The 17,393-nt window shown below is 44.2% G+C and overlaps 1 protein-coding gene across 1 annotated transcript in view; it reads right to left on the minus strand.

The window, feature by feature from the left end:
* The window catches only part of PGPEP1 (pyroglutamyl-peptidase I), a 36,830-nt gene that overhangs the window by 18,121 nt on the left and 1,316 nt on the right, over window positions 1–17,393 (minus strand). Inside the window, exon 2 of the mRNA XM_006885881.1 lies at window positions 15,571–15,623. Within this exon, the coding sequence (XP_006885943.1) occupies window positions 15,571–15,623 (53 nt within the window). The remainder of the gene's footprint in view (window positions 1–15,570; window positions 15,624–17,393) is intronic.

The following is a 17,393-nucleotide window of genomic DNA, read 5'->3' on the forward strand; positions in this document are numbered from 1 at the left end:
CAATCCATATTGTAGGCTGCAGTCCTTGACCCTCTGCAGCAGGTGCTTCAGGTCCTCTTCAGTTTCGGCAAGCAGGGTTGTGTCATCTTCATAACGCTGGGGGATAGAGTTCTGAAAAATAAGCCATTGATTTTTTGGTCCACAGTTCTAGTCTGACACCCGTGGAGTCACTCGGAGTTGGGGCTGACTTGAGAGGAACTGGTTTAGGGTGCTTTGGGGCTACAGCACCAGAGCTAAGTCACTGGGACAGAGACCAGACTGCCCACAAGGCTAAAAACATTTATTACTGGCCCTTTTGCAGGCAAACTTTGCTGGCCTCTGCTCTAGACCCAGCTCCCAGTTTAGCGCAAAGCCACAGGTGATGAGTGGAAGGAGGGTGGTGTGTGTCCAGAAACACGGTAAATCAAAACAACTACGAGGTAGCATCTCACCCCAGCAACAACGGCAAAATTCAACAGGGCTGCAATCAACAAATGCTGGCAAGGTTGTAGAGAGACTAGAACTCTTATCCACTGCTTGCTGTTGTTGTTACTTATAGAGTGTAAACCAGCCCATAGGTGACCTCCTTGGCAGGTTTTCAGAGGCAATTAATTGCACAGGAGGAGACCGCCCATCCTTCTCCCACGTGTCTTTGGGATTGCCGCACAGCTTCTTGCCACTAGGCCACCAGAGCTCCTATTCACTACTGGTGTGAATGTAGAATCCTACAGCCACTATGGAAAGCTGTCTGGCACTTTCTCAGAAAGTTGGAAATAGAAATACCATTTGACTCAGCAATTCCACTACTGGGAATATACCCTTAAGAAACTAGGGCCAGACTCAAACAGATGTATACACACCCATGTGTATTGCTGTATTATTCACAATAGCAAAAAGATGGAAGCAATCCAAGTGCCCGTCAACAAACAAACAGAAAAACTGATACATTCACACAATGGAGTATTATGCAGCACTGAAAAACAATGAACTCATAAAACATTACACAACATGGGGAGCCTGGAGGACATTATGCTGAGTGAAATATCTCAGTCACAAAAGGACAAATACTGCATAACACCACTGTTATAAATAAAATAGGACAGACATGGGGGGATGGGGAGAGAATGGGAAAGAGTGGATCTATAATGAACATCAGAACAGATGAGAAAAAGAACTGTCTGAATGGAACATATGATTAGGCATTATATGTATGAGAGCAATCTGGAACAAGTGATGCATTGTGGGGTGAGCTGGGGGAGTGAAAGAGAAGGGGGAGAAAATGTGCAACAATGAATCAATAAGAGAAAAAATATTTAAAAAATCAATCAGGAATAAGGGGCCCACTGCAGGGTGGGCTGGGGGAGGGAGAGGAAGAAAATGTTCAATAATTAAAAAGATAGATAAGAAATAAAAAGAAATGCAGCAAAATGTGCAAAGAGCTAGAGTTGGAAAATCAAAAGGGATGGACTTGCACAGTATTCCTTAAACTAAGGGACTGAAGAACAAATACAAGGCCTGAGCTATAATACTTAAGGATGCTTTAGGTTGAATATTAAATGACCCAGGAAGTGTCAAAAGAAGATGGAAATCCTATCCAGGAACAGGGCACATTTTTCCATTTCTTTAGGTCTTTATTGTATCTTGCAGAAATGTTCTGCTGTTGGTTTATTGTTTTTTCTTTCAAGAAATATAAGAGATGTTTTGTTTATTCTACTATGTGATAAAGTATAGGTTTCTATCATGTCAGTAAGTCCAAGATTAAATGCAAAAGTAAGTCAACTTCAAAACACACAGGCTTTACATTTTTTCTTTTAATTATTAATTTTAATGAACATTTACAGAGACGTTGGATTTCCATTCATTCATTGTTGCATTTTTCTCCCTGCCCCCATCCCGTTCACTCTTCTCTTTGAAAAGTAAAAGAAAAATTCTTTCATTGGTATAGAATTCCCCCCGCTCCCCCACCAAGTCCACTCCACTAGGCAGCCTTCATTCTGGACTCTTGTCATGACCATAATACCCAATCATATATCACTTTTAAACTGTTCTCTCTCTCATCTGTTTCAATGCAATATACATAATTTATCCAATCTTTCTCAGTCTCACTCCAACTCTGACGTCAGTCCCATTCTACAACAGTGGCACTATGTAGTATTTGTCCTTTTGTGACTGAGATATTTCGCTTAGTACAGTGTCCTCCAGGGTCACCCATTTTGAATGATATTTCATAAAAAAGCTACAACCAGGAGAGGATAAAATATATGAATGGGACCTTCTAAGAATCAAATCCCTATGCACATCTAAAAACTTCTCCAACAGAGTAAAAAGGGAAGTCACAGATTGGGAAAAAATATTTGGTAATAACATGCCAGATAAGGACTTATACCTAGAATTTATAAAATACTCGAGCACCACCACAAGATAAAGGTAAATAAACCAATTGAAAAATGGGCACAGGATATGAACAAAGATGACATTCAGATGGCAAACAAATACATGAAGAAATGTTCAAAATCCCTAGCTCTAAGAGAGATGCAAATCAAAACAACTATGCCACTATCTGTATGGAGCTCTCTCAGAAAGTTGCAAACAGAAATACCATTTTACCCAGAAATTCCACTACTGGAAATATACCCTAAAGAAACTGTAACTGCCACCCAAGCAGATATATGCACACCCATGTTTATTGCAGCTTTGTTCACCCAGCAAAGAGTCGGAAACAACCTAATTGCCCATCTGCCCATCTGCCCATCAACAAACGAATGGATAGAGAAGCTCTGGTATATTCACACAATGGAATACTACACTGCATTGAAAAACAAGGAACTCATGAAATATTATGCAGTTTTCTTTGTATAGATCTTTTGTATCTCTAGTTTGGTTCACTCTCAAGTATCTCAATTTGTGGTTGGCTATTATAAATAGTATTGCTTTCCTGGTTTCCTTCTTTAAGTTCTCTTTTTTACTGTAAAGGAATCCCACGGATTTTTGGATATTGATTTTATATCCTGCCACTCTACTAAACTGGTCTACTAGATCTAACAGGTTTTTTGTTAAGTCCTTGGGTTTTCTGCGTATACTATCATATCATCTGCATATGCGATAGTTTAACCATCTCTCTGCTGATCTGAATCTGTAAATAAAACAGTATAATTTTTTAAAAAATTATTAAAAACACCCTACAGAGGCAATGTACCAAAAAGAATTGACTGACACAAAAGAATTTCATGAACCAACATACAATCAGGAGGCAATGGCAGGGAGCTCTGGTGGCCTAGTGGCAAGAAGCTGTGCTGCAATTCCAAAGGTCCATGGTTCGGATCCACCAGATGCTCTGCTGGAGAAAGAAGGGCAATCTCCTTGTGCAAGCTCCTGAGCCAAGACCTGTAGGACAACTACCTAGTCAACTGACTGGAAGAGATCCTCAATTTTTTCCATCCCCAAAAAGGTGACCTGACAGAGTGTGGAAATTATTGAACAATATCACCAATATCACATCATGAGCAAGCAAAATCCTGTTATCCAAAAGTGACTGGAACAGTATATTGCCAAAGAACTACCAGAAATACAAGCTAGATTTAGAAGAGACCATAGCACTAGGAACATCACTGCCAATGGCAGATGGATCTTGGCTGAAAGCAGAGAGCACCAAATGAGTGTCTACTTGTGTTTCATTGACTATGCAAAGGAATTTTATTATGTGGATCACAACAAATTGTAGCTAAAAACGGGAATCCCAGAACATTTGAGTGTGCTCATGTGAAACCTGTACTAGGAAGCAGTTATGAGAACTAAGCAAACACTCTATGGATAAAAATCAGGAAAAGAGTGTGTCAGGGATACATCCTGTCTCTGCACCTTTTCAAGCTATATGCAAAACAAATAATTTGGGAGCCTGGAATCTATGAAGAGGAATCCGGCATCAGAATTGGAGGAAGACTCATCAGCAACATGTATTATGTATATGACACAATTGCTTGCTAAATTGAGGACCCGAAGCACTTGCTGCAGAAAGTCAAGGACTGTAGTCTTCAATATGGATTGAAGCTCAACATCAAGAAAACAAAGATTCTCACCACTGGGCCAACTGGTAACATCATGATTCATGGAGAAGAGATTGAGGTTGTTAACAATTTCAGCTTGCTCGGCTCCGCAATCAACAATCTTGACATCAGCAGTCAGGAAATCAAGACAAATTGCATTAGGAAAGTCTGCTGTTAGGGACCTCTCCAGAGTTCTACAGAGCAACAATGTCAGGCTAGAGACTAGAGTACTCCTGATTCAGGCCATAGTCTTCACAATTTCTTGCTATGCATCAGAGAGCTGGACAATGACTAAGGATGACAGAACTGATGCCTTTGAGTTGCAGTACTGGAGAGTATTGAACATACGATGGACTGCCAAGAAAACAAAACAGGTTTATCCAGGAGAGGGTGAAACCAAGTTTCTCCTTGGAAGCAAGATTTTGAAGCTTTGTCTCACACACTTTACGCATGTTGCCAGAAGGGACCAGTCCTTGGAAAAGGACATCATGTTTGGAGGGAGGAGGGACAATGCAGGAGAAGAAGATCCTGGATGAGATAGAGCGACACAATAACTGGGGTAATGGGGGTGTTTCAGGAACAATGAGATTGCTCAGGACAGGATAGACTTCAGAGTTGTACACAGAGTCCTTATGAGTTGCAGGTGACTTGACGGCACATAACAACAACTAGTCACCTTGTCTTGCGATGCGATCTGGCATTCTTTTCCCTATCTTCCTGCCAATCCTGATGAGACATCTCAAATGTATAGACAATCAAGAAATCTGCCGTTGGGTCAATAACAGGAGCTTCAAGAGCCTTTCAAAAGGAGCACAATGGCTTCTGCTAGGTTCTAGTGGATTAGTGGTAAGAAACTGTGGGAGAAAGGTGGGCTATCTCCTCCTGTGCAGTTCACTGCCTCCCAAAACCCACTGGAGGTCAGCTATGGGTTTTGACATACAATTTGATGACATACAGTAACAACAGACTTCTGTATCTTGTGCTGAGGACTTGGATATGCTGTTCCCCATGTTCCACACTGTTCCCTACAACCCAACTTGCACAACGCCCCCCTCTGCTGTTCCCTGTGCAGCATTACTGTTTACTGACCATGTTGTTCTTTGATGCTTTCCTGCTCTACATAGTTCCCAAGGTCCTCCAGTTCCTATATTGTTCCCCATGCCCCACACTGCTTCCTGCATACTCTTTGGGCAGCCTCTGCCGCTGGAGAATCTGAGTTTGACACTTAGAATCCACCTCGGCTTGTTAAAAGCTGAGAACTGCCCAGATTCCTATTTTTAATCACCCAAAACTTTTTGGAATTCCTTCTCCTGCCTTTCAGGCCAATTCTGGTGAGAAATCTAAAATCCATAGAGCAAAAGCCCGTTTCACTCTCCCATCTACAGTTTCCTACTCCCAGGGGAGAGTTCTGCCTGGCCAAGAATTTCACACTTGAAAAGGTCTATGTTTGGAGGCTTTTCACTGTTTTCCTCAAAACTTAACCCTGTTCCTTCCTCAGGATCCCAGTTCTTGTGACGGAAATGGGTGTAGCAAGGCTTTCACTTTAAGAATATGAGTTTAACAGAAAGCCATGAGGCTGGATATGGGCTTCTCAAAACCTAGAGTTGAGCATGCCCATATACAGCCTGTCTCACATGCTTTGGGCATGTGGCCAGGAGAGACCGATCCTTGGAGAAGGACATCATGTTCAGAAGGGTGGAGGGACAGCACAGGATAGGAAGACCCCAGATGAAATGGACTGACTCAGTGACAGGGGTAATGGGCGCAGGTGTGTCAGAGACAATAAGGACAGCTCAGGACAGGGAAGGCTTCAGAGCTGTTGCACATAGGATCGCTATGAGTTGCAGGGGACTCCACAGCACATAACGACAACATCATATACAGCCCATCTCCCCAACCGTGCAATTCCCTATGGTTTACACCACCAGAGAGCTCTGAGTTCAAATCCTCCAGTGGCTCCAAGGAAGAAATAGGAGCAAATTTCCTTCTGTGAAATTTACAGCCTCAGAAACCTGCTGATGGGTCAGCTTTGAGTCAGTTCAGTCTGGAAGGCAAAGTCTTTGAGTTCGACCTTCTTGTTTTTTCTCCAAAAGGCCTGACATGTACCAGTTTTCTCAAACTCATTTGACCTTTTTTTCCTTATCCCAAGTATCAATACACAGGAAGCGAGGAATGAGATATTTGTTGCTATTGAGAGGTTTCCCCGAGTTGACTATGACTCATAGCGACCCTGACAACAGATCTGAACCTTGCCTGTCCAGTAGCGTCCTCACCATCTCTGATATACTGAGCCCACTGTTACAGTCACTGTGCCAATCCATCTCAGTTCACTGACCCTCCACCTCTCCCAACATGATGTCTTTTTCCAGAGACGGGCCTGTCTTGACAATATGCCTGAAGTATGCTGAGTAAAAATCTCACCATCCTGCAATCTCAGAAGTGCACGGTTCGAATCCACCAGATGCTTTGCTAGAAAAGGAGGGACAATCTCCTGTTACCAGTCAGATCTGATTTGACAGTTGCTGTTGTTGTTACGTGCCATCGAGTCGCTTGATGGTACACACACAAAAAATAATTTAAAAATTTTTAAAAAATAAAAAGAAAGAAAGAAAATCTCACCATCCTTCTAAGGAGCAGCCTGGCTTCACTTTTTCCAAAATGGACCTGCTTATTCTTTTGCCAGTACACGATACAGTCAATATTCTCCTCTAACACTACAATCCAAAGACATCGGTTCCTCTTCTGTCATCTTTATTCACAGCTCAACTTCAAGATGCACTGTAAGACCTTCCCCCCTCCAAATTAGATCAATAAATGCATAAATACCATAATTTTAGCATGTTAGCCCTATATGTGAGGCAGTGGTGGTCCCATGGCAGAATTCTCACTTTCCATGTGAGTTGAATCTGGCTGTCCAGTGAACTCACGTGCAGCCCCTACCTGTATCAGCAGAGCCTGATGTGTTGCCATGATGCTGAACAGGTTACAGCATAGCCTCCAGGCTGAGATGGACTAGGCAGAAAGGCCTGGAAAATTTCCTCTGACAATTAGCAACTAAAAATTCAGTCCACATTTGATCATGAGGATGATGTGGGGCTGAGTGGCGTTTAGTTCTCTGACACGCAGTATTCCCCTGAGCCAGGCCGATTAGATGGCAGTTACAACATATTATTTATAACAAACAACAACTTCCCTGTGCACACACTTTACATATATACACACAGGCAGAACTGGGTTACATGAATTTTTCTGGGTTTCCCAGTGCCTATAAGAATTATAACTGCATTATACTTTAGTAAGTGTGTGGTGGCATTTTTTAAAAAGTCTGATAAAACACTGTATCTGTGACGAGCAACAAGGCAAAATGCAAGGCATAATCTACATAATATTCTTTTTATGTATGAAATAAGGAATAATTGTCCCATATATAGCATAATAATAGCACCGATGTCTTCCCCCCAAAAAGTGTTTAAAAGTCACTCCATGAAAACCAACTCAAGTCATTCATGAAAATATTTGGACCGTTTTCCCACAGGTTCAAGACAAAAAGAATAGACAAAGAGAGACACAAATAGCAAATTCTAATCAACAGCTTCCTTTTTCACAGTGTCAGGACTTTGGAAATGGCTTCTCGCTCATTGTAGAGAAGTAAACCCAGTGGGATTCATGGGAGCTGGAAGTGGCACAGTCAGAGGAACCAGCTGGCATCAAGTAAACTTCCATTTGCAGCAACTCCCCTGTGTGTCAGAGTGAACTGTGCACCATAAAAGATTTTAATGGCTGATTAGTCAGAAGTGGATCACTAGGCCTTTCTTCTGCAGTCTCAGGATAGATTTGAACTCCCAACTTTTTAGTTAGCAGCCAAGTGCACTTGCTGTTTGTGTTACCCTTAATGATTCAGGGAGGCATAAGACTAGATATAGGATAACACCAGAATAAATCCTATGGGTTAAAATAGAATTGAAGGTTTCAGTGTAAATTCATGATTTTAATATAAAAATGGTACAAGGGTGAGTATGTAGTAGTATATGCTGAACCACAAAGAATGAGATTTTGTTGTTGTTGTTGTTGTTATGTGCCATCCAGTTGCTTGCGACTCATAGCGACCCTATGTACAACAGTCCTAAACTCTGTTCTGTCCTGTGCCAATCGCACTGTCTCTGACACCCTCATCCCAGTTACCCCAGTCACCGAATCAATCCATCCAAGGGCCTTCCCCTTCTGCGCCTGCCCTCCAAGGAATATTTTGTGGTTTAAAATCAGGAGAGGTGCATCAGGGTTGTATCCTTTCACCACATCTATTTAATCTGTCTTTTTCCAAGGACTGGCCCCTGCTGACAACATGCCCCACGTGTGTGAGATGTGGCATCTCCATCCTTGCCTCCAAAACCAATTCTTAGAAAGAAAGAGCCAGGGAAAGGGCAGACGGCCCTCAACGAAACAAGACTGACATATGACTACGGCAGTGGGCTTGAGTATGATGGAGATTATTAACGGTGGTCCAGGATGCGGCAAGTGAGATCCATCGTTCACAGGGTTGCTATGAATCACTTTGACTTGATTTCACCTAAAAATAACATTTAATCTGTACGCTGAGTAAATCCTCTGGAAAAAACTGGACTATATGAAGAAGGATGTGGTATCAGGCTTGGACAAAGATTAGCACAACCTTGCTTGCAGAAAGTGAAGACCTGAAGCACTTACTGATGAAATATAAAGATGACAGCCTTCAGCATAGGTTACACTTCAACACCAAGAAAATAAAAATCCTTACAACTGGACATCAGGATAACTAGAGAAAAGACTGAAGTTGTTAAGAATGTCTTTTTACGTGTATCCACAATATCCATGGAAGCAGCAGTCAAGAAATAAAACAACATATTGTAGTATGCAATTATGCTGTCAAGGGATCACTGTAAAGTGCAAAAGAGCAAGAGTGCCACACTGATGACGAAGGTGTACCTGATCCCAAGCCATGGTATTTTCAATTGCTTCATATGCTTATAAAATTTGGATAATGAAAAAGTCAAACTCAAAAAGAACTGATGCTTTTGAATTGTGGTACTGGCAAAGAATATTGTACATATTATGGGCTGTCAAAGAACAAACAAATCTGTCTTGATAAAAGTGAAGATAGGCTGTAGTTTAGAAGGATGATAAAACTTTATGATACATTCTTTGGACATGGTAGCAGGAGGGGTCAATCCCTGGAGAAGCATGTCATGCTTGGGAAAGTAGAAAGTCAGTGAAAAAAGAGGAAGATCTCCAATGAGACAGATTGATAAGAGACTATAAAAATGGGTTTATGTTGTTGTTAGGTGCCACTGAGTGGATTATGACTCATAGTGGCCCTATGAAAAACAGAGAGGAGTTAATCCCACCTCTCCCAAAATACTGTCAATTTGACTGGGCCATTGTTCTTGTCAGGTGTTGTCAAATCAACCACAACTCACAGCAACACTCTGACCAATGGATCCAACGGAAACTCTGTCTTAGCTTGCACCATCCTCACAATCTCCACCGTGTCCCAGCCAGTGTTACAGTCACCATGTCAATTCATTTTGTTGAGGGTCTTCCATCTTTCCCGGCAGGGTGTCTCTTTCCTAGGACTGGCCCCTCTTGACAACAGGCCCAAAGTGTGTGAGATGACAGTTCACCAACCTTGCCATTAAGGAGCACACTGGGTGTACTTCCTCCAAGACAGACTTGTTTGTTCTACCAGCAGTGTGTGGGATATTCCGTACTCTTCTCCAACACCATAATTCAGAGGCATAGATTCTTCTGTCACTGTCTAACTTTCAGACGCACAGGAAGCAAGTGAAAACACCACAGCTTGTATCAGGGCCACCCTAGGCTTTAAACTGACATCCTTGTTCTTTAGTGTTTTGGAAAGGTCTTGACGACAGACTTCCCCAACACAACTTGTCTTATGCTTTCTTGATTGATGTTACCACAGGTGTATATTGTGGGCTTAAGCACAGCAGAAATTGTGAGGCTGGCACAGGATGGGGAGTCATCTGTTGAAGCCTGTTAGGTGGCACCTACCAACAAGAATATTAAAACAGGATAATGGCCTTTTAATAAAGATGGTGCTGAAAGTGAAGAAGTAAGCCCCTGCCCCTCCCAAAACTGACACCAAAGACGTTAAAGGCCAAGAAGGCAGTCCTGAAAGGCATCCACAGTACAAAAAAAAAATTTTAAAAAAATCCGCTTGTCGTCCACCCTTCGTGGCTGGCCTAAGACACTAAAAATCCAAAGGAGCACCAGGAAAAATATGCCATCAGGTTTCCCCTGACCAATGAGTCAGCCATGAAGAAGACAGCAACACACCTGTGTTCAGTGTTGGTGTCAAGGTCAACAAGCACCAGATCAAACAGGCTGTGAAGAAGCTCTATTGATGTGGCCAAGGTCAACACCATCTTGATTAGGCCTGATGAAGAGAAGAAGGCCTATGTTCGACTTGTCCTTGACTATGATGGTTTGGATGTTGCCAACAAAATCAGGATCATCTAAACTGAACCCAGTTGGCTAATTCTAAATATTAATTTTTATCATACAAGTGAAAAAAAACCCCACAATGGCTAATAGCCATACCCTATCTTGGGCAAGAAAAGTAAGAACCAGGGGGAGGGACAGAAAGAACATTCAGGATGGATTGAAAACTTTTATGCCCCCAGGCCTGGTTTTAATTGTTTTCGGTCATACATTCTTCTAAGTGGTTTAGCACTGGTCTGTCCATTTGCTGTACAGAGGTAACTCGTGGTTGTTGTGATGCTAAACACTGTGACACTGATGAGTCAAATGCGATCAAGGTTACCCATGGTGGACAGTGTTTAGTGGAGCTCCATGATTAAAACAGGCTTGGAAGCAAGAGTGGCATCCACTTCTGAAATAGCTTGCCTCAGGAAACTCTATGAACTTGGAGAAAGTTATACAAGTGTTGAGGTCTTTCGTTCATAGGATCGCTATGAGTCGTCTATGACCTGACATGGCACATAACAACAACAACAACATGCTGTGATGGGGTATTGGTGACATAAACACTTGTCAAAAGTAATTGTTACAAAAAGTCATTTACAGATGCACTTAAGATCAGTACAAAGCACTTAATGTAAATTATTTTCCAATAGAAAAATATCATGGACAGACTCTGAAAACATCAAGCTCAATGAGCAAAGTCAGTTCTAAAAGGTCAGATACTGTCTGATTCTGTTCACATCAATGTCCAGAAAAGGCATTTCTATAAGGGGAGACAATGAGTTCGTGGCTGTCAAGAGGAGGGAGTGAGGAGTAACTTCTAATGGGTAGAGGGTCTCTTCTGGGGTGACTGGAATGTTCTAGGTGTGACAGTGGTGTGGCTGTGCAACTGTGTAATCATAATAAAAACCACTGGTTGATCTATCCTAAAAGGGGAAAGTTCACTAGAGGGTCTCTTCTGGGGTGACTGGAATGTTCTAGGTGTGACAGTGGTGTGGCTGTGCAACTGTGTAATTATAATAAAAACCACTGGTTGATCTATCCTAAAAAGGGAAAGTTCACAGCCTGTGAATTAGGTGTCATTAGGGTCCTTGGGTACCCAAAAATGTTAAATGCTTGACTGTGAGTGGAAAGGTTGGAAGTTCAAGTCTACCCAAAGGTGCCTTGAGCAACGGTCAGGGGATCTTGTTTTTGAAAGGTCACAGCCTGGACAAGCCTGTGGAGCTGTTCTACTCTGTACCCCTGGGGTCGCTGATGAGTGATGATCCACTAGGTGGCAGCTGGGAACAACGACCACCACAAAGGTGTAACTGAGAACAAAAGTTCTGACGAGGACTAAGGAGCAGTCAAGCACAAAAAGCCACACAGTGTCTGTCGTTTAAGTAAAAAATGCCCAGAAACAGGCAAATCCCTGGGCCTGGCGAAGCCAGCGGGATTCTGCTAACGGGTCTCATTTTGGGTGGTGATGAGAATATTCTGGAACCAGGCAGAGGTGGCTGATGGGTGCACAATGTGAATGTCCTAAATGCCTCTAAACTGAACTTAAAAACAGTCAACCCACTATTGTAAAATATCTAGAATGGGCAAGCGTGGCGAGATCAGAGTTGATTCGCAGTTAGTAGGGATGGGCAGAAGTGAGTGGAGAGGAAGGCACAAACTGGGGGATCCCCACCCTCCATCCCAAGTAATAGGAAAATTTGAGAACAGTTAACCAAGAAGGCTGACCATCACTGATAAACCTGCAGAAATGGCAAACGCTACATCTCCTACCATAAAACCAAGTGGCATGCATTATTTTAACGTGACAAATATTTTTTAAGGAAAGTAATGTGGGGAAAGCAGATTTAAAATTGATCTGACGTTCTGATAATACTTCGCTTAGAGCTGTCTCTGAGCCAATGGCTCCTGGGGGTATACGGCACCCCACACCCCATGACCCCACAGCGGGCACACACCCTGGGAGCGAGAGGCGGCGCCCCAGCCGCTGTATTGTCCCCCAGACTACCTGACAAGCCCAGCGCTGGCCGCGTCTGACCCATTCCCTGACCCCATGACAAAGGCCCTCTTTGTTCCCTGGTAATATCCTTAGCAGGTCTGTCTAGACGCCGCACTGTGGCAACAATTGTCCTGTGATGTCAACACGCCCTCGGCCAGCCCCTCCACGCTGGCTCAGGCAGAGACGGTCCAGGAGGCAGCCCAGCCCTGGCGAGGGAGGGGCACAGCTCACCTCTCTCGGCCAGCACTCAGGACCTACAGGAAACACTGCCATTCTAGGGAGACACACGGAGTTGTACCTCCATCCTCACAATACCCCACCTCGCAACGGTGTCTGGTGTGGGAACTGGACACTGTACAGGACCACAGTTCACTGGAGCTTCAGAAAAGACCCACACAGAGATGGAGAGAGACTCAGAGAGAAAGAGACAGAGTAACAATAGAGACATTGAGTAAAGTGAAGAGGGGACGAGAAAGAGAGTGAGAGGCTGGTGGCCAGGGAGGGATGAGGTTAACTTACACAGTAGACCCGAGAAATTCGCCGGCACAGAGAATAATCACCACCCACATTGTACAAGGCACACCAGGGTATACTTTCCTGGGGGCACACTGGACTTAGTCAATAGCCACACCTGATTGAGAACCTCTGCTTTCACCTAGGACCTCTAAAAAACCAAGTGGCAGCTCCCCATGACTGTACAGGGCCCCACTCACAATGTACTGTGTGAATCTCACACTCAATGCGAAAATGGGGGCCATGCAACTCCCTGTAGGGAAGGTCCTAGAACAGACAAAAGGCACTGATGGTGATGCAAGTCTGTACTTCTGAGTTACTGGGAAGAGGTTCAAGGGGGCTTCCGCCAGCAGAGACTACTCTAGATCTTGGTCTGCTCACAGGTGATGTCAGGATGCAAATATGCACAATTTCATGTTCTCAACATTCAGGCACTTCATGTTTTGTCAGTTGCTGTCAAATCAATTCCAATTCTTTTTTTCACTTCCAATTTTTGGCAGCCCCACCTGTCCAGGGTAAACAGGCTCTGGAGAGTTTGCACGGCTGTCCTTCCAGAAAGTTTGCCAGGGCCTTCTTTGGCTGTAGGGTCCGAACCACCAGCTTTCTAACCAGTAACTAAAAACTTAACCGTCTGTACCAGCCAGCAACTCTAAGATATCTAGACTGAGTAAGGTTGATGCCGTTTTAACTGCAGGTGGATCTTCTTGTTTTATAAACTTCAGGAGCCACGTGGGATGGTCTCCCGCAGAGGACAGGCAAGTTGGGAGACTGACAGAACAGACATTACCCCTCGGGCCGCCACAGGATTAAAAGGCTGCCACTCCCAATCACCCCAAGCCTGGAGGTGGAGGGATTCCCAAAGATTGTTTAATTGATTTTTCCTCTATTTAAGATGCAGATCACAGTGTCTGGGGCCCAGGAATTCAGACACACGCCTTTGTGTCCACTCAGGCCCGTGAAGCCTGTTGTCTGAAACCCCCACAAAGCCAGACACACACGGCTTCAGAAACACGCTGCTCCTTTATGTTTGGGCCCTGGGGAGAGGGCCGTGGACCCCTCCCACGTCCTGCCTGTAAAGTGAGGTGAAGATGAAGAAAAAGAGGAGGCGGCCTAGACTCTGGGGTCTGGAGCAGGGGAGATGCCAAAGGTGGGGGCCTCAACTGGGGGGCGGGTGGTGAAGCATTGAGACTTCACTTTGGACTTAAATTTGAGCTTGGAGGAGGACACTGAGGTGCCTTAAATCAAGGAGCTAATGGACTAGGATTAATATGGGGCTGACTCTGGCCCCGGCCATCTGATTTACACAAGAGGAAGACATCGTCCTCTTTCTGACTATTATCCCCCAGTCTGTCTGTCCAAATACTCTACTGGACAAAGACACCGGGAATCTTCTGAGATTCACTCTCCCCTCCACTAGTTCAGGACAGCAGAAAAGATTCCCTCAATCTGCAAGCTTCTCCTTCCCCAGCTGCCAGGAGAGGACAGCAAAGGTCACTGGGTCCCTTATCAAGTTAAGACATGGCCCTTGTCTGCCTGGTCCTCCTACTAAATTGCACTAGGGAATTCTCAAATGGGCCATACGGGGATCTATCTCTGTGTGAATGAAAAAGATTTTCACAAAAGGAGGAAAAACTGGATTACTCTTAGAGGAATAACGGTGAATCACATTTTCACAAAGCAGCTATTTTTATCCTCATCAGCCCTGAAGCCCTGGGTCTGTGGTCTCCGGTGGAGGTGTGGGGTACTTCTGAGCCAGTGTGGCTAATTCACCTCAAGTAACCCTCTTCACCACTCAGTCCATTAAAAGAGCCCAAGATCAGGCACAAACAGCCAAGCACTCGATGATTAGCTGAAAGGCTGGCAGTTCAAACCCACACAGAGGTGCCTTGGAAGATAGGCTGGCAACCTCCTGAAAGATGGAACACTGTGATTCTGCATGTGTGCACTTACCATGAGTGAGAATCCGCTCAGCAACACCACCACCATCCCTCCGACACCACCACCCCTCCGTGGGGATGCGGCAGCGGTGACGCAGTATGAGAGCTCTCGCTTTCCACACAGGAGATCTGGGTTCAATTCCCAGCCTCCATACCTCACACACAGCCAATCACCTGTCAGCAGCCTTCAGCTTACTATGAGGTCAAACAAGTTTTGGCAGTGCTTCAGATTAAAAGAGATTAGAAAGAAAGGTGTGGCAACAAATTTCTAAAATTCAGCTGGTAACCCAGGGGTCACCAGAGTCTGATCCACAATTTACTACAGGGATAGTAAAGGACTGGGCCGGGTTCTGCTGTGCTGTCATTTGGGGTCCCCTGGCAATGAATCAGGGATTAACTCTAGTGGCTAACAACACCTGGGGGAACTACAGGGAGAATTCAAATGCACACCAAATACTCCACACATGGCAAGTGGGCCACAAACGGAGCCACAGTGCTTTTCAGGGTTCTAGAAGAAGGTGAGTGCACCAGGATTAGATAGTCCAAGGACATGCCCCAGGGATGGCCGCTGTGTAGATTTCTCTCTCACAGGGGAGCCAGCCCCAACCCTGTGGCCACAAATTACCTGGACTGCGATCCAGCTGGCATTCACGGTGTGCTCCCCGAAAGGGCCAAACCCTAGAAAAATAGCAAAAACAGTAGGTCACTGAGGAATGTCACTGTGGGTGTCACTGCTGCTGCAGAAGGCACAGGAGCAGCTGTCACTGACAGCAACAAGGGATTGGTTCCAAGTTCCAGGGTGCCTCTGCCTTTCTGCTGTCAACAAGCCTAAGCACCTTCCCCCACCCCCTGCCCTCATCTCCACCCACCCCTCAGGCCCTACTCAGCTGTCTGTGTATGGGCTTCCCTTCTACACAGCTCCCCCTAAAAAGGGCACTGCAAGGTCTGCATAGCCACGTGATGTCCCCAGAATCTAGCCTGTCCACACTCCATGAAGCACACACAGCCCATGAGGAGTGGCCAATAAGGATGTGTGTGGTTCTCTCCCAGGCCAAGCCATTCAAATTTACCCCTGCCACTGCTTCCTACCCCCAACCCCAAGCTCCAGGCCCAACTTCTAAAACTTAACAGTCACTGTCTAAGTCGGGGCTACTGCTGATGTGCCAAGAGCCCCCTGAGGTGCTAAGCACTCCGTGTGGCATTGAGGACTCCCCTTTCAGGGACAAGAACTGATGGACCCATTTTACAGGAGTAGAGACAGAGGCACAGAAAGGGGAAGTTGGCTGCCCCAGATCACAGTATAAGAAAAGAGAAAGGCCAGGATTCTAAAGACGACGCATGAGATTTCACGTGGGATGCATCCCCTCTTCTACCCAGCTGATTAAGGTGCTTAAGTTTTGTTTTTTTTTAAAAAGCAGTCCCTAAATGTTCATTAAAATTATTAAAATAAAATTAAATTAAAAAAAGATAAACTTAAGGAAAAAAAGCTTCTAAGTAAAAGAGAAGTATGCAAGATCAGCCATCTCTAGAATGTTTTCCATGGCTCCCTAACTCTATTTTAGGACTTTGATTTGCCGAACACCAGGTTGCCAAGAAAATCTTGTTGTGGATTCATATGACACAACAAACTAAGATGAGGCTAGCTTAGTGGAAGGGGAAGTTATGGTATAGGCGAAGACATGCTGCTATGACAAGACAATCTGAGTCTCGTGGACTGAGCAAGCCTGGTGACAAGGGAAGAAACTACAGGAAGAGATTAAACAGGTGAGCCAGAAAGTTGAGGCAATCCACTCATTCTGTAACTTTTTTAAAAGATTTTTTTATTATTTGTGTACCATCCAATCAGATTTGATTGGTACAGAAGGAGAATGTTCCTCCTTCTCCAATAGAGCATCTGGTGGATTTGAACAACACACCTCTGGGATTGCAGTGCATATCCTTGCCACTAGGCCACCAGAGCTCGCCTCATTCTGTAACTCTTCAAATGCAGTTATTGTGATGATTTGAAACGTCCTCTGAGTGAGTCATTAGTGCAGAAAATATGTCTGGTATGACCATCTTCCAGCTCCACAAAGTCACATTTTATGACTCCAAAGGTGTACATAAGACTTGGCATTAAATTTCATCCTTCCACTTGGTACGTAGTTTCCTCAATTTTCACATGTAGAAAATTTACAAGAGCTTAATTATTGTTTTTAGGTGCCATCTAAAAAAAAAAAGATGGCAGGATTTCACGTGATGGTATGAATCAGATAGATTACATCTGTGGAAAGAACCACTGGAGAAGCTCAATATCAGCTATGAAAACTAGGCCAGGAGCTGACTGTGGAACAGACCACCAACTACTCAAATGCAAATTCAAGCTGAAGCTGAGGAAAATTAAACCAAATCCAAGGCAACCAAAATATGACTTTGAGTCTATCCCTCCTGAATTTCAGAACCATCTCA

The sequence above is a fragment of the Elephantulus edwardii genome, unplaced genomic scaffold, assembly GCF_000299155.1.
Source record: "Elephantulus edwardii isolate Elephantulus edwardi_28Jun2011 unplaced genomic scaffold, EleEdw1.0 scaffold00045, whole genome shotgun sequence".
Lineage (NCBI taxonomy): Eukaryota > Metazoa > Chordata > Mammalia > Macroscelidea > Macroscelididae > Elephantulus > Elephantulus edwardii.